At 37.8% G+C, this 18,235-nt stretch overlaps 2 protein-coding genes and 1 long non-coding RNA gene across 4 annotated transcripts; 1 reads left to right on the forward strand and 2 right to left on the reverse strand.

Moving 5' to 3' along the window:
- Positions 1 to 472: 472 nt before the first annotated feature.
- cnih1 (cornichon family AMPA receptor auxiliary protein 1) lies at positions 473 to 7,400 on the reverse strand. Of its 2 annotated transcripts, XM_037746285.1 has the most exons (6): positions 6,989 to 7,400; positions 5,278 to 5,346; positions 4,970 to 5,017; positions 1,991 to 2,103; positions 1,737 to 1,880; positions 473 to 851 (listed from the first exon to the last, which is right to left on the reverse strand). In XM_037746285.1, exons 1-6 carry the CDS (start codon positions 7,067 to 7,069, stop codon positions 824 to 826), a joined length of 483 nt encoding a protein of 160 aa, XP_037602213.1. In that variant the 5' UTR covers positions 7,070 to 7,400; the 3' UTR covers positions 473 to 823. The 2 variants fall into 2 exon arrangements, with proteins under 2 accessions (XP_037602213.1, XP_037602214.1); XM_037746286.1 differs by lacking the exon at positions 4,970 to 5,017 and having other exon boundaries at positions 6,989 to 7,377.
- Positions 7,051 to 10,972, forward strand: LOC119474318. The gene is made up of 2 exons (XR_005203555.1): positions 7,051 to 7,180; positions 10,778 to 10,972. It is a non-coding gene; the product is annotated as an uncharacterized LOC119474318 (long non-coding RNA).
- On the reverse strand, positions 8,295 to 16,815 carry gmfb (glia maturation factor, beta). Its single transcript, XM_037746284.1, has 7 exons — positions 16,670 to 16,815; positions 13,387 to 13,483; positions 12,730 to 12,779; positions 12,455 to 12,504; positions 12,130 to 12,212; positions 11,913 to 11,986; positions 8,295 to 11,663 (listed from the first exon to the last, which is right to left on the reverse strand). The coding sequence occupies exons 1-7, from the start codon at positions 16,766 to 16,768 to the stop codon at positions 11,592 to 11,594; spliced, it is 525 nt and encodes a 174-aa protein (XP_037602212.1). The 5' UTR covers positions 16,769 to 16,815; the 3' UTR covers positions 8,295 to 11,591.
- Between the last annotated feature and the right edge of the window lie 1,420 nt (positions 16,816 to 18,235).

Below are 18,235 nucleotides of genomic sequence, written 5' to 3' on the forward strand. Positions count from 1 at the left end.
GGCTACTCTGGATTCACACTTATATTGCCATTGATTTCAACAGGGATTACATCATGTAAATGTGATGATAGATGCATCTGAAGTATGGAAAGAATACATCAGATAGTTTGAAAAAAAAAAACTGATGTGACAACCAGATAGTGATTGTCCCTGTGCAACACGTTTCACTAAGTGATAACAACCCATGCACTTCAGCCCTCGCCGTACAAAACTGTACCTTCAAGTCCCAAAAAACGTCTTTTAACATTTTAAGACCGTATGCATCTGTGAGCAATAACAGAAGTCTAGTTTGCATTGAACTATTTGTTTTTTTAGTCATGATAATGAATCACACTGCAGGTTTAAATTAGCTGTCAAAGCCCAGAATCTAATTCACAGGAGAAACTAATGCAGTTCAGCAGATTCTCACAGATAATGCACACCTGAAAATGTCTACCTACATTTGTAAACACTCAAAAGTTGGGAGCCAAGATGGAAAAAAACAAAAAACTTTATTTAAATCCCAAGCATCAAAATCACCACACCGTTAAAATAAAAAAACAAAAAACTTGTCCATTCAGGTTTGTCCTCATTTTCCATAAAATTTAAACTATAGTGCTATGAGAGGAACGCTGCGACCGAGATATTCTCTTTAAAACGGGCTAAATGTTTCCGAAATGAAGCTCTGCGCTGTTTGTGGAGGGGGGGGTTGAGAGTTCGTCCGCTTGAAATGGCGTCTTGTGTTGCTGAACGGTGGTCTCCAGCAGGTCCAGTGTTCCAGCACTAAGATCATAGTGTCTGGTCGTCTACTGTACATGCAGGTCCTTTTCCTTCATCGTCCCGTTTAAGAGCTCACCAGAACATAAATCATCCTGTTGGAGATGAGGAGAAAGTGGAACAAGTTAAATATATAAAATAATTTGCAACAACATCATACATCGCCGTGTTGGGTTTTACATTGGTTGCGTCCGTAATTCCATAATAACATGCTAACTTCATGCTAGATTTTTAGTATGTTCAAAACCTCAGTATGAAACCAATAGTACGCGAATTGCATACTAATACCGGTGAAATATTAGAGTATACAAACGCTGGACACTGCGGCGACATAAATATCCCACAATAAAATGCGGTAGTGACGACAACGTTCATAACGGACGGTGACGGACAGCTCTGTAATATCAATAACGCCAAGTATAAGATTTCACTTTGTTAGTTGTAATATAGTTTTACATTAATTCAGACTTTGATTACCATTAGGGATGTGAAGGTGAGGACATTTTCCCACCGGTTAATAAACTTCTTACAACACCGGTGTTAATGATTACACCAGACATTTTACAAGAGTCTATTTGTAGCGCGCTTACTTTGATCTTTACCGTCGGGTGGCTGAGTGTCTGGCCTCTCCGTTCCAGGTTTCCACCTGGAGCTGCTCCGCCGTGCACACCAGCTGCGAACGCTCCGTCCTCCTCATGGCGATTACCTCATTAACGTTATGGTTCCCTGATAGCATTGCTTTTGCTTTTCGCTTCAACACCAAATCCTCCGCCATCGTTTTGTCTGTCAACTCTCTCTCGTCCCGTGTTTGAAATCTGACTCCTGCTACTCTGAACTGATACTCCGTATGGAGCAGACACTTTCACTTTCAGATTGTAGCTCACTTACTTGTTACTCGTGTTTCTTTCTTTTTCTTTAACGTAGAACCAAAACATTGCCGCTTACAACAAATAAACAAGGCAGAAAAAAATATTGCGTACCCGTAGAGATAGTAGAAGAATGACAGGAGGTAGAAAGCCAGTTTGCACCAGCCTTCTTTTTGACAGAACGCCAGGATGTCAGCATTCATGATGGTTGTTGGGTCGTAGAGTCCTGGACAGCTCATCACAGGTCTGCTCATATACCTGCATTACAGTCACAAAGTGGTGTCAGATTATACTCTACTTTGTGTACATCGTTTTATTGATAGACTAAACACTATAATGAGTAATTCCTTATTATGTGAGATACTCACCTCCACACATGATAAGCCAGCAGCGGTAGGTTGAGACAGAGGGTGAGCCACTCGGCCGCACAGAAGAACATCACACAGAAGAAGAAATGGATGAGATACTCTGGGAGGACCAGCTGAAAAGAGCAAAAATGTAGAGAAAATGTCACAATCCACATGAAGTGAACAGTCCAACTCCCTTGTTCTCTCTATTGTTGATTTACTGTTAGTAATATGAAGACAAATTCTTTAACTGTCCATACAAAATACTTAATTACCAAGTGTGGAGTCACATGGAATAAAGTCGGTACAAGAAGTTACAGAGCCTCAAAGGCAAAGAGAAATCTGAGCTATTTAAAGAGCCAGACATCTAAAAATTGCCGTCGGCTCCACAGAGAGTCAAAGACGGGAGTGAAATACTAATGAGCTACAGTGAGATGCTTATTTTTAACAATGCATTTTAAATCTTCTTAAGCCTCTTGTGTCACACTATCAGGCCCAGTTTTATGTTCTACACATTACACGTGCAGAAAAATGCCACATGTAAGCCGCCGTGCTGTAGGTTAAATACATGAACAGTGCTTTATCATGCACTGATCTGATATAATGTGTAACACAATAAACAGGGTGGGAAATTAAGCAAAATCTGAGTGATTTCAGCGCTAACATTAAGCTCAAACTGAGGGAAGATAGACCCCAGTTGGCTGCTTTAAAGCCCCTGCAGTGAGGCATTACCTTCAGATGTCCTTTATCTAACCATGTGACTGTTTTTAGCCATGCAGCCAAAACATTTAGCCTTTAGCGCTGACTAATAATTGCTGTAAATCATGTGAGTTACTGGTAGAATTTAGAAATCTACTAGGCGTTGTTGCAAAAGGTTAATTTCCCACCCTGGTTATATGTCATGCATCATCAAATCTGACCACAAGTAAAAGGGGAAACCCATCAACAACTTGCTCTGGAGAATATTTGCGTATCTCAACCACATCTCAGTAGCAGTGAGAGCAAACCTCCAGATCATCCCACTCCCTGACAAACGGACCGGGGCGACACACTGGAGTAGGACCATGCTGTGAGCGCTAGCAGTGTTGATGCAGCAGCAGCAGCAGCAGCCGGCCTCGGGGTTGACAGAGTTCGATGTGGTGCGGGGTTCAGGGGGGCAGATGGAGGCACCACATGGAAGCCATGCATTCAAAAAGGAGCAGAGGGCGAAAGGGGTGGGGGCAAGGTGAAGAGGAAGGTGCAGGAAGGGGGTTGGGTTGGGTTGGGTTGGGTTGGGGGGGTGGGGGGCTATAATGTGTTGAAATCCTGCACTGTGCTGCCAAATACAAAACAGCACAAAAAAATGTGCCAACTGAGCTGACAATCCACACGCAAAAAGACTGGTCAAAACTGCACGTAGTACTGTGGAGGGCGTCATGGATTAGAGACAGGAGGAATCTGTACATTTTTACTAAAATAGCTCCTCCTACTACTACTGAAATCACCAACCAATCAGTGGCCTCAAATATTGCTGAGCTGGAGAGTGTTGGGACTCTGCAGCCATCTGTTCAGAACCACAGGTGATGGAGGTTAGAGCCAAACACTGAGCTCATATACGGTAGCTTAGCTCTGCTAATTGCAGCCTGCACCTCCATAGAAATAATACAAGTTCAATTTAAAAGCTGGAACCATTAGATAAATTTCCTCCAACACCAATCAAGCATCACCCTATACCATGATCCACAGCTCTGCTATTCAAAAAGCTTTGCTACAAAATCCAATTACCTGATCTGCTTTGCTTAATTACTAAGAGTACTGTTGTGTAAAAGCTCTGTCAGGACAGTGTATAGGCCTGGTGTCATCATGTTACTATTGTCGCAAACTTACTTTACCAGTAACTATGACACTATTTGCAAACAGAGGGTAGGTTGTAATAAAGATCATGCATGTTTTGAGCATTTGCAAGTCTTTTCAGTTAACAGCTACACTTTATTAATAATCAATAACATTAGATAATCCGTCCCAGCTAATAGAGTGCTCTAGGGATGACGTATTTTTGTCGGCCAACCAGGAAGTTAGCATCATTCCCTCGACAAAAAGCCAATGGGATTTTTCCATTGGCTTTTGGATTATTGAAGAAAATAAACTCTGTGGCAAACAAACGCTTATGATACAACTTACACATTTTGTGTTCAGCAAGATAACCCTCACAAATGAACATCACTTTTATGATTTTTTAAGTAATCGCCGGAAGTAAAAAGCTAACGTTAGGCTATAAACGAAATACACCACGATCGCATGAACGCGAGTATACACAACGAGACTGTAACGGCAGACGAGTCGGCGTGACGTTTAGTAGTCTCATTTAGCCATTTGTTAGCAACCGCCTTTTTTAAGACGTGTAAAGGCTTCAAAATTCACGATCGGGATATTTACTGACGTATTTTATGTCGTAGAAAAAACTTAAAATTTTCTTAAGTTTGTGTTAACCACAGACCTTATTTCAGGCATCTAACTAAAAACCCATTAAAAAACTCATTGACTTTCAGACGAGAGAACCCGAAATGCTAAAATGCTAACTCATTTCCAGGTTTTAGGACTCATTCCTGCAGCACTCTATAGTGTCCACTACTACACACACTATGACTCTTATACCTAAATGAGCAGCTTAACACAGTCAATTTAATTGGTTAGATGAGGTATGAAAAGGGAAATAAAAGACACAACCATTAAAACCTTAAAGCTGCACTTTAAAGGTCACGAAGAATAGAAAAAATAAATAATCAACAAAAGTAAAAAATGCTCACAAAAAAATGTAAAAGAGATTTTACCAAACAATCTACTACATGACAGTAACAAACCCTGAGGCACAGGTGGCATGTCGTCTAATCCCGAGCTGAACTCTGGCCTCAACTCTGAGATTAGTTAACTGAAAAGACGTTTGCAAACACTTCTCCGTGCAAAATGACAAGACTGCAGACTGAGTTGAACTGAGCGGGCATTTTAAAGATTGGTACAAACCTTTATTGCAATTTTGACTCTTTTAATCTTTTTGACCTTTTCAATTGTCTTTTTGCCGTTAACAAAGTGTAAAAAAAAAAAAAGCAGATTAGGAAAAACAACAAAAGGCGTTAGAGTTTGACAGCTGACAAGATCTCTGAATTCACAACAGGCAGGTTATTTAGCATAACAGTGCAGAGAAAATGATTGAAAAAGACAGATAGGCGGATAAAGTTATCCTAAAATAAATGAAAGACCTTTCAACAGAGCATTTCTGCATGCAGTCAAAGAGGCAAGGAAGGTGTGTGAGGTGCGGTGGTGTCACTTACCGGATTTAAAGTGTTACACTGATCTATAGGATTCTTGTAATCAGTCTTCAGCTCATCAAATGCTATTATCTGGGGGGGACAAGAGTATCACAGTTTAACAATGTACAGAGAGCAGCTCAGTGTAAATGTACATTTCATTAACATGCAAAAAACGCAATGCAGCAATTAATCTTTTTTTAAATTATAATTTATTCTACAAAATATAAAAATAGTGAAAAATGCCCTATAAGTTCCGCCAAAGAGGTCTTCAAATTGTATGTTTTGTCCAAAACCCAACTATTTCCAAAATGACACAACAGCTCAAGCAGCAAACCCTCACTTTTGAGAGGATAAAACCACCCTATTTGACTGTTATCAGGCCATTAAATGGGCGTTATCAGTCACTATAAGCACCATAGATGTGGTTCATTAGGGGCCTACTACGCCTACTACGTTGTAAAAGTGAAACTTAAAAGAAACACGTTCAACTGAATGAAACATCACGTTTTGAACACAAACAAAAAGGCTTCTTTAGGTTTAGGCAACAAAACTACAACTTCTTTAGATTCAGGCAACAAAACAGTTAGGTTTAGGCAACAAAAACACTTGGATAAGTTTAGGGGAAAACATTGTGTTTTGGGTTAAAATAAGTAAGAACACAAAGACTACTACGCATTGTTGGTTTCACATGGGATGCAAACTACGGTCTCCTGGGTGAAAGTCCTGTGTTTTGTGTCCCATCCATCGTCCCCAACAACGCCTGACTTCCACTTCTGCTCCTGTCATAATTACTACGGTCGCTGTAGTGTTCTTTTATACCTTCTTTCAGTGATCCAACATGTAAATAGATGATAAAACCTACCAGTGGGTGTAGTAGGTCCCTACTGACCCACATCTATGGGGCGTATACCGACTGATAACACCTATTTTTTTTTGTAAGCCTGTGACATTTAATGAAGTTAATGTCGAAGCAATGCACTCTTTGTAGTCCTGTTGTTTACCCATTAAGTGTTTACTGTTACACCAACTTAATGACATATTGTATGTTCAGTTGTATTCCATGTAATTTGTATTATTCTGAATGAGACACTGGTATATAATTCTTGGTTGCCCCTATGGGGTAAACATGAGTTACCTAAACGTACAATCTGCACTGCTTACTAAAAACTAGCGGTAACCAAACGAGGAAAAGTGACATGTTGTGATATATATGGTGAAGCTAAAGGCAGCAGCTGACAGCTCCATCACATCACAGAGCAGTCTGGACCTTCATGTTAGCTAAGCCTGCTAACTGGCTGGTTAAGCTAATATAGCTCAACTCTAATCATTTGACAAGTCTGGTACATTATTTGACGCTACTTATAATCAGACTACGATTAATATAATGTGAACAATGGAAGAAGATTAGTATAATACGACAATAATAGTGTTTGAGTTGGTATTTTTCACTGCTAGCTGCTAACTGTAGCCTCTAGCCTAACGGCTGGTGATGGTGCCATTCATTCTAGAACGGACGCGTTCCACGTGACGTGTAAACATTCTATCAGCTCGGGTAACGTTCCATTCTGTCTTCAGCCGTTAGAACACAATAACGGTTATGTGAGCCACTATAGCTGGCCTACCGTTAGCCCGGTCTATGCCAGCCTTTCCTCGCTCTTTCGCCTACTTCTATCAGCGCCATTGGAGTGGCAGCAGGGCCAAATCTCAACAGTTGTCTGAAATGTGTACTTACATGCCAGATAGCGAAGAAGATAAGCGCCGCCGTGAGCAGCAGAGCGAGCATGTAACAAAAGGCCGCGAATGTGAACGCCATTTTTGTTCCTCCGGTTCTGCTGGTTGTCGGTTCCTCTGGCTCGGTGGCTCGGATGATGCAGGCAGCAGCTCCGCAACCGATTTCAGATTTGTCAGCGTGTCTTCTTCTTCAGTGAGTGTTTGGCTGGCTGGTATCCCTATTGTCGCATTACTGCCATCTTCTGGAGTAATCTATGTCCTTCAGTGCTTCTCTTACATCAGTCAATCTACTAATTCAAACTGTCCTAAAATTCCTTATGGGGTAGTGTCAATAATTAACATGTTTACATGCGTTGTCATGGTAACGTCGTGTCCTTTTCACTTAGAAGCTTTGTTTTGAAAAATGTTAAAGGTCCCATATCCTGCTCATTTTCAGGTTCATACTTGTATTCTGTGTTTCTACTAGAACATGTTTACATGCTGTAATGTTAAAAAAACCTTTATTTTCCTCATACTGTCAGTCTGAATATGCCTGTATTTACCCTCTGTCTGAAACGCTCCGTTTTAGCGCATTTTGCGTTGCTAGGCAACAGCTTGGGTCCATGTGTACTTCCTGTCAACTGATGACATTCACATACACTGCAACCAGGAATAAACTGGGACATGTTTAGAATGTTTATGTTTAAAATGATGTCAAGGGTCTAAATATTGTATATTCGTGACATCACGAATTGGCAGAAATCCTGACAGCTTGTTTCAAATGCAGAGTTTCTGAATACGGGCTGTGTGTATTTCCCTGAGTGTTTCGATACTTTCACAGTATTTACATAGGACTTAAGCCGGCTTTATATTAAAAAAACATGAAAATCTCACTTTTTTATAATATGGGGCACATTTGTATTTTGTCCCTGTTATACCAAGATATCTACTGTATTTATAAATTCTACGAAGTATGGCTGTAACCATAGATATAAAACAGTAGATGCGACATTACGTCATAAATAATGGGATAATCGTCAGCCATCTTACCTGGGTATTGTTTACAATTGGCAAAACAGGAAGAGACTACTTATAGGCCATAATACTGAATCTATTCGGGATTTTGTTAAGATTAAAGAGGTCTATATACTGTACTTTACGTGCATGCATTAGCCGTACAATATTTATTCTATTATTTATTTTTTTCTGAAAAATAGTGTTGCTTTTGCCGCATCTGGTCAATGCTGAATCAAATCTGATAAACACACACATGCACATCATAGACTACATGTCAGTTTGAAAACAGCAGTCTCCATAAACCAGAGGGGTAAACATCACTGTCATTTTATTTGGACAATAGGACAATAGACACTTTATAAAGTATGGGAAAATACAAATATCTCAAGTTTCACTGATGCCATGAGGCAGCTGGTAATGATACATGTCTCAGGTGTTTTTATTAAAAAAGGAAATAGAATAGTAAGCAGAGAGGACGCCAAGAGCTGAACAACACATTTGCAAGTTGGAAGTAAAAGACTCAAGAGGCCAAATATACAACAGGTTCACCACATAGGAGGCAAAGCTACTAGATCCACAGGACATAACCAGATACATGGCTCAAAACCAAGGGGAACTCTTAGTTATGTAGACCATATATTGGGGAGATTGATTTTGATTGATAAATGATCAATGGACAGTCTATTACAACCCATTTCCATGAAAAACAGCAGTAGCAGAGGGTTTCTTCAAAGAACGTATGAAATACTTCAGATAGAGTAAGAACACAGCTGAGACCAGATGTTTGAGATGCAAGTGTTGCCCCTTTTTAAAGAATTTGTGTGCAAATAACTAATTAAGTTAACTTAATAATTTTTAAATGCATGCAACAGAGCAGCACATTCTTGAATATGTCATTAGGACATTTCTGTCAGGCTTATGAAAAACATTCAGTCATTAAAGCATGCACTTCTTTTACAGTAGCTCTCCACATTTCAGAGGTTTTAAAAATGTAGTTTTAAAAATCTAACAGCTGAATATGTTTTTATATTCACATCAATATCAGTACATTGCATGTTTAAATATAAAGATAGACATCCTTGATTTCAGATTGACTGCATTTTTGGAAATTTACCACAAGTTTTGAAAGGGTTTTGCAGGTCGTAGGGTCATAAAACTTTCTTTACCCATAAAGGATATCGTATAACTTCAACTCAAGTAACAACAGAAACTATTACAAACATGAGTTTAGTTATGTTTTTCTGCTACAGCAGCATAATACTGACAAATATCAAGCTGATATTAGCTTTGATGGTAAATTAGTATACAGCAAAACAAGTGCTTACAGTTATATCCCATTGTTCCTGTTGCATTAAACCTTGCCCTGACATGTAAATCAGTAATGATTAATAAACATCAATAGATGATTAACATGAAATGTTTTGATTGTGCATACATATCTTTGAGTTAGATTACACTTAAATAGAAAAAAGATGATATCTTTTGGATTTTATAGATCAGAAAGTAGCTTTTCCAATAAAATATTTTTTTCCCAAAACATATGTGTCATGTTTATATTTTGGCCTTGCAATTTTTTTTTAAAAAAGAGACGTAAATATGACAAAATAAAAAATTAAGAAAAGGCATTGGTATGGTAGACTTAGCAGTATGACATCATACATTACTTGGGGCTTACGCTCCCTTATCTGTTTCCAAAGTAGGAGTTTCTCAATAGGAAAAGACACTAGTGAGCGAACATGTGGAATTAATTTGTGCCTATTATTCTTTATTAAGGTCAGACCAATATACAGAGCTGATATTAAGCTTTTATTAAGAATCAGAAACCTGTATAATGGAAGTTTCTCTCTCACCGCTCACATAAAACCAGCCCTTTAAGTACATTTTATGTAGCTTTAAGTATCTGGGGCTGGCCGCCCTGCTGCTAAGAGGCGCTAATCCTTAAAGTATTAGCAACTGGTTTGGAGTTTTAGTGTGTTGGATTGATTTAAATGCTGTTTTAGAGGATCGTCAGCATGAAATAAGGAAGAGCTGTCACTTTTGGGCATGAAAAATAGCCAAATAGAGTCCGTTAGTGTTTGGAAAAGTGACACATTTGATGTTGTTTTAACTCTGTACTCCAGCACATTGGGTTCGAAATGTGCTGAAAACTCAAATTTGTCAGATGAATACAGATCAAACGCAACAAAAAAAAAAGTGCAACTGTATAAATACTTACAGACTGCACTGTAGCTATTAGATATTGGCACAAAATATGAGCTGCTGACAGATTCAATACACAAAGATCAATCAAAAAGCTAAATTGGTCAAAACCCTGTTCTGTATGGAAAATGTAAATTGCCCCCATGCTGCCCGTTACCTACCAAGTATATATATTAAGCACAACTGGCATTTGGAGAAGTCACAGCCATCACTGTCGAGGCTGCGACCACCACTTAGCTATCAAAGTGGCTTTACATCAGAATGAAGCACAACATTCATAAACACTAATAACGGCAATAGCTCTAATGCACATATATTAGCTAACAATCTCCCTAAAGACACAGTGACCCAGTTATAGAGTAGTAGCCCAGTAGGTTAAAAAGAGGGCAGGTAGCGCCCCCCTGTGTGTGTGCAGTGTTTTCAAGACTGTCATGGTCGCCAGAGACTGAGGTTTGTTGTGAGTTATAAACTGTTCAGTTTGGAATGTTTCAGTGGAATTATTGTTTTCAGGAGTGTGATATCATCATAACAAATAAGTAGGTCAAAGGCAGAATGCAGCTTTACCCATGAGTCACGCTGTTTTCTCTCTAAACAGATGAAAAGATGATGATCTGAAGATGGACTAACGGGCAAATCCACCACCACTCAAGGAGGGCCTCTGCCAGCTTGTTCATGTGCACAGGAGAAGGTACAACACATCACATATAAGTCGTAGGAATGGTCTTTGTAGACTGCAGTTTGTTACCTTAATTATAATTTAAATGCCCTTAAATGAATACTGAAAGAAAGACTAAAGCTGAACTCTATAGTATGTTGTTCTCTGAATATCTATGATTGTTCAGCTGTTCTGGCAGGAAGTGTATTTTCCACAACAAAAGGAAATTACTGCTATAAAGTATATGCTTACATCACTCTACATACACCAGAAAAATAATCTAAAAGTAAGACTCAAATTATGAAAAATGATCAAACATAAAAAGGTGAGTGTAAACTACTGAAGGAAACAGAAACCGTTGTTAAAATACCTTTGAATTCTCCTGGATGAACACGCTTAGGAAGGGCGGATGACAACTATCAATTTCTGTCCACTTGAAGAGCTATGGGAGTGTTAATTCAATACAGACACGTAACTGGCACATGGAGAGATCGTGTGGGAGACAAAAGCAGACCTGCGTCAAATAGTGTGTTCGGTTTTAGGCTGCCAGACGAGGTGAGGTTTAGTTAGTGTCACGCTGAATTGTAATATGCCGTAAACTCTACCACCAAAGAGGCCTAAAACTGAGTAACAGAAGGTATTTAAATCAGGTCTGGTACAGAGAGGAGGGAAACGTTAACTGTGGTGTGTTCTCCCCCAAGAGATTGTGCAATCTGGATCCTCCTCATATCCCAGACCACCGGATGAGACGACTTTAGCCGAAGAACCCAAGTTTCTCTCTGAGCCATTCCTCCGTCAGGTCCTCTGTGTTTCTGATCTCAAACACCTGGAAAAACATAACAAGGAGCAAGAATTAGAATTGTCTTTTTATCAGGGCTGTCAAAGTTAACGCGATAATAACGCATTAGTGCAAATTCGTTTTAATGCCACTAATTTCTTTAACTACTTTAATGTCATCAGATTTTGAGCACTTATCTGGTAGATTTTACAAGATTCAATTACAGTGTTGCACTAATTACACCCCACTACTACTTCATTATGACTCAGCATCAATATTAGAGTTCAGCTCACTAACCTTGGACAGTTCAACAGTTTGCACCAGCTTGTTTTTGCTTCCTGCATACATCATCTGCTGATCTGGTCTGCAACCTGTCCAACAGAAATATGCAAATATGTCAACAGAAATATGCAAATATGTCAACATTAACAACAAATGTCCTGTATGATAGAACAGTGCAGTGAACAATATGAACCATTCATTCATTCAAAGGTCACTCCGGATGAGTTCTTACCCACTGGACTGGAGAAGATGAAGCAGAGAGGGTAGGAGACACGTCCATCGTCATGATGGTAGTTATAACTGTAGACAATAAATGTTCCCGGTGCTAAGGACAGTTCACATATTTCACATCATGACTCAATACAGTGTAGACAAGACAGAAAAAATACAAAACTAAAACAGGACTTGCAGGAAGAATATATTATAACACTACAGTAGCTGATGGAGTGCATTAATATCATCACAGACTCATGATATGCAACAGAGTACGGGCAAGACGAGGGAGAATATAATTTAAATACTATTAACATAAGATGGGTCACTTATTCAAAGGATATCTCGGCTGTCTCTCAGGCAGTTCATCCTTTAGATCATCAGGAGAAATATCCTAAAAACAGACACAGTTCAGTGAGGTACTCCATCTCTGTTGTTGTGTTATGTCTTCAGTTACACTTTATCTAAAAAAGCAGTTATCCATTAATATTAAACAGGCCGAAACAAGTTTAACTTCACAAATTATTAATCAAGTTGAACGTGAACTTGTACTGTATTATGTGCTGACACAAGAATAAAGTACATCATATTATTATGGCAAGTTTAATAGCTAATTCACCTCATGTTCCTCTTCAAGAATAACCAGCTGCCTGTCTTTATCAATCTTCACTGAGGGGTAAAAGAAAGAAAACATTAAACCATCACATGCGTCTTGTAGTAATGGTTATGTTCAAAAGTAACATACAAAAAGCAACAAGATTTTTGTATCGAAAAATAATTAAATACTAAGAGGTAGAATAAAAAAAACACATTAGTAGTATGATCTTTTTGCTCATATTTCCTATTATAAATGTACTTTAAAAGTATGTATGCCTTTGAGTCAGAGTCAGTCCGTGCCATGCAAACACACTCTTAATCCAATTTAGCAGAGATGACATTTTGATCCAGAGATAGTGGAGGATAAAGCTTAAGCTGAGTTTGATACTGATGCGACACTACGCTGTCCCACCACCTGCTGCGTCTGGAGCCAACTCTTCCCTCCGTCCTCCTCATATATACTGTAGCTGGCTTACATTTCACAATCTAATATCATCCTCTGCATACTGCCAGGGCTTTGATACAGCAAAAACAAATAGTCATGTTGTAACACAAAAACAATAACTTATAACAATGGCATTTTATATTAATGATGACTCCTCACATCATCTTCCCTATAACTGTCTGACCTTAACACATTATTAAAAAACATGTAAGAGAATAAATTAAAAATACTCACTAACGATGGCGGCATTGTTGGTCTCCTTCCGGAAACGAAACTGCTTCAGCTTCTTCACCAGATCTTCGTCCACATCGCACACCACCAGTGATTCACTCTGATTAAAACAGGAGAAACATGCAAATACATCGATGTGGTCACTTAAATTTCTAATTCATAAAGAAAAAAGCAACAACACTGTACACAGATTAAAACCTTCTGAAGGTCTTTTTCATGCTCTCTCTTTGTGTTTTTGTACACAGTCAACAACCCAAAGATTTGAAACTAAAAAGGACACCACACAAAGATCATAGCAAATCACACTGGAAGGCAAATCTCCCTTTAAGGTACATTTTGAACAGATACATTTTTTTTAATTTGCGATTAATTGCAATTAACTATGGACAATCGTGCAATTAATTGTGATTGAATATTTTAATCGATTGACAGCCCTAGATAAAACACAAATGTATTGAGGAATATGCACCATGTGGGCATAATGTCAACTGACGTGATAAAGGTCTTAAAATCTGATTTGACACTTGGCATCTCTACAATACATTGAGGGAAAATAACTATTTTGTGCTGTCAAATTGCTGGTTCATGTGTAAAAATTACTATTGAGTGCTCTTGAATTAATTATTTGTTCATATGAATTAACAGGACATAACATTAAACAATATTGCTAACATTTTAACACGTATAAAGGATGCTTTTGGGGCCTCTGGTGGTCTGAGGCCGGAGGACAGTTGTCCACCTTGCCCTGTTGGTCATTCAGCTTTGATTCTACAAAGGGGAGATGGAAATTAAAGGTCCCATATTGTAAAAAGTGAGATTTTCATGTCTTTTATATTATAAAGCAGGTTTAAGTGCTTTATAAATACTGTTAAACTATCAAAACGCTCAATATACGGAGAAATACACACAGCCCTTATTCAGAAATTGTGCATTTGAAACAAGCCGTTAAGATTTCTGTCCATTTGTGATGTCACAAATATACGATATTTAGACCATTACACGGTTTTAAATGTAAATATTCTAAATGTATCCACCAGTTTATTTCCTGTTGCAGTGTATGTAAATAACATCAGCTGGTAAACAGGAAGTAAACATGGACCCAAACTGTTGCATAGCAACGCAATTCCATTGAAATGCACTTAAAACGGAGCGTTTCAGACAGAGGGTAAATACAGGTATATTCAGGCAGACCGTATGAGGAAAATAAAGTTTTTTTTTTAATTTACAGCATGTAAACGTGTTCTAGAAGAAACACAAAATACAAGCAGGAATCTGAAAATGAGCACGATATGGAACCTTTAAGGATGTTTTTGTTCAATATTTGGTACTGCTGCTAAGATTACAAGAAAATATGGACAGCTGCTTAGCCAAATTTTACCTTAATTTGCGATTAACTATGGACAATCATGCGATTAATCGTGATTAAATATTTTAATCGACTGACAGCCTTAGTTAAAACTTTCTTTAAACCATCTTTATGCAGGAGTCCAGTCTGACCCACAGGCTTTATTCAGGAAGACACCAGTCTCAGCAGGATTGTGTTGGTCACGTCCACACACAGACATCATTACATAACTCCAGCACAAAGACATAAAACTCTTTAAGAGTCTGAATCTGAATTCTATAATTACACCTTGTGGTGGTGAACAGATGGCTGGTGGGAGTCAGGATTTCACTGAGCTCAGAGACACATCTTTACAGATTAAGAAGAAACTGGAGTGTCTGAGTCTGTTGGGACTGAGAGAGTTGGATAAACAGGATGCAGAGGCAGATGATGGAGGAAGAGAAGCAGGATAATAAAAGCAGGATGTGGCCACATGTTCTGGTTTTATTCCCTCAGCCACACTCTGACCGTTAGCTGGCTGGGAATCAGAGTCTGCTAGCTTCAACTCTCCAGTTAATTAACATCTTAATGTGTATTAAATGAGACAGATATTGTTCCACAGTGAAGACAGACGATCTGTCATAACACCCAGTGAATAAAACCCTGGAGGGAAACATTGATCATCATGATAAACTAACATGAAGCTGCTCTTCAAAACCCAGACATGTAGAAACACATCACTGCTGCAACAAGATAACCACACATAGACACACTGGTACAGGAAGTTAGCTTCAAAATAAAACCATGACATGTCTGGACCATAGAAATAAAATAGATGAATAAATAATCATAAATACTACTACTACCAGTAATAATAATAATAATAATAATAATAATAATAGTTATTGTTGTTGTTATTATCATATAAATTAATAAAATATATTCTATTTCTATGGTCTGGACATCTGGAATTTTCAAGAAATGGAGCAAGAATCATATTAGAGCTGAAATGATTAGTCCATTTATACATCAAAAGAAAGATTAATCAGCAACACATTTTCATAATCGGTTTATCGTTTCCGTCATTTCTCAAGCAAAAAACATTCTGTCTCCAGTGTGAGGATGTGGGTTTTAGACTGTTGTTTGAACAATGTCACCTTCAGCTCTGACAAATTATAATGGATTATGATCAGTCCATTAAACAGCTGTTATCAGTCGCTATAAGCACCATAGATGTGGGTCATTAGGGGCCTACTATGCCTCCTACTTTGTGAAACTTAAAAGCAACACGTTATAACATGTAAAACTGCATGGAACGTCACTTTTTGAACACAAACAAAAAGGCTTCTTTAGGTTTAGGCAACAAAATTACAATTTCTTTATAATAATCTGCAGATTAATCAGTAAAAATCAGTGTTAGTTGCAGTCCTACGAGCTGATACCTTTACCCTGTGATCTGTCTTGAATTAGAGTGTTTTATTATTGCTTAACTTTTTTTTGATCTGTTAGTAAAAATAGTTAAGATGCAATGATGAACATATATAATGCTGCAATGCTCTGATAGACTTGTAAAAGATATTATAGATGTTTTCATTTTATGAGATTTTATGGCCAACATTAGGAGTAAAACGTTTTAAGAGTTATGCAATAATAAAATACTAATAGTCTTTTTCACCTAATCAATGTTTCTTCGCCCACTGTCATTTTATTCTGAAATCCATAACCGGAAGTCCGTCATTCTAACTGTCTAGCTTCACATTTGATATAACGGACTCTCAATGTGGACAGAGAGGGTGGAAATGATGCTAAGCTAACAGGCTAAAGGCCTACAGTAGACCATCTGCGACCACACTTTATTCCTCAATAGTCACCGGAAGTTCACATTTGTCATTAAGAGCACACGATTAAACAGCAGAAAGGAGAATAACAGCAGCTGTCCTGCAGCAATAATCAACAACTCACCATCTTTGCAGAGTTAAAACCTCCTGAAGCTGCAGCTGCTGCTCTGAATGAGAGAGACGCTTTCAATGTTTTTCTTTTTTTTTTTTTATACTTCATCATCTTGTGACCTGGTTGGCCAATCCCAAACCAGCACCCCTCCTCCTGCAAAAAATAATCATAAATCTCTCCTCACTATTGTCCTACAGCCTCAGGACTTTATTAAAACACACTAAGCCTTATTAAACAGAGAAAATAGCTTTATAAATGAGTTATTACTGGTGAGTTACTAGATACTTTGCACAGTGTGTTTTTATATAGGAAATATATGATGATTTTATAACACAATGCATTGATATAGAAACAAAATTGGGTCTGAAATGAGCTACTTGGGCTACATATTAATGCTTCAGTATTATTAATCTAGTAATGTATTTAAGGGATAATGCACAGCGAGCCGGTCATTATTGTGAAATAAACCATTTCAGACAAAAAAGATTTTGTCTCTCTGTTGACTACCGTTCATATTTTTTCTCCCTTTGGGGCACCTTTAAACATGTTAAAATGTTAACAATATTGTTATGTCCTGTTAATTTATATATATAATATAATTATAATATATATATATATATATCATTATCATTATTACTACTCAGGTGTAATTCATTCTCACTGTGCAATATCTTTTTCGACTTGTGCAATTTTGTTAATAGTCTGTTTATTCTCAATACTGTATATACTGCTCCTTTTTTTATACTTCCATCTATTTAAATGGTTCATATTTTGTTTCACTTTGTTTAGCTCTTTTTTTTTTACTGTGTTAGCTGATGCATCTTGTTTTTTGCACTATCCCCTTTGCTGCTGTACACTGCAAATGTCCCCACTGTGGGACTAATAAAGGAATATCTTATCTTGTCTTATCTTATTTATATGAACAAATAGTAATTTGTACAATAGAAATTTAAGAGCACAAAATATTTATTTTCCACCATTTATTGTAGAGAGCCCATGTGTCAAATCAGATTTTAAGACCTTTATGTTATGGTGCATATTCCTCAATAAATTTGTGTTTTATCACATTACTATAAACAAAAGATGTTGCTCATAGAGTGGAGGGTTGATGGGGGCCCAAAGCAAATCCTCATTCAAATACCATCTAAGAATACATTACTTAAGCAGCTGATCGATAGTCCAGTGTTGGTCATGTTCGGTTTTTCTTTTTTTCCTTTTCCCTGATGATGGGCCTTGAGGCTAAATGGTTGTGGAAGATGTGTATGAAGGTGAAATTTATATATGTTTGGAAAATTTGAATGTTATTAGTGTAACACAAATATGATTTTGTATATAGTATGTATGTGATAAATGTTATGTACTTGATTTAGGACCTCTGTTGCCATTGGTATCAGCTAATGGGGATCCTTTTCTTCTTTGCCCCGCGGCCACATAGGAAGTTAGTCCAGCCCTGAGTGGAATATAGACAGATGTCACCTTGCAGAATAAAAAGGTCGAATCCATAAAAATCCCATTAATTATTAATTTCTAAGTGTTTAGTTTACTTGGTATAAAGGGCATTTTACTTGTATTTATCTT

This window comes from Sebastes umbrosus, chromosome 16 (genome assembly GCF_015220745.1).
Source record: "Sebastes umbrosus isolate fSebUmb1 chromosome 16, fSebUmb1.pri, whole genome shotgun sequence".
Classification (NCBI taxonomy): domain Eukaryota; kingdom Metazoa; phylum Chordata; class Actinopteri; order Perciformes; family Sebastidae; genus Sebastes; species Sebastes umbrosus.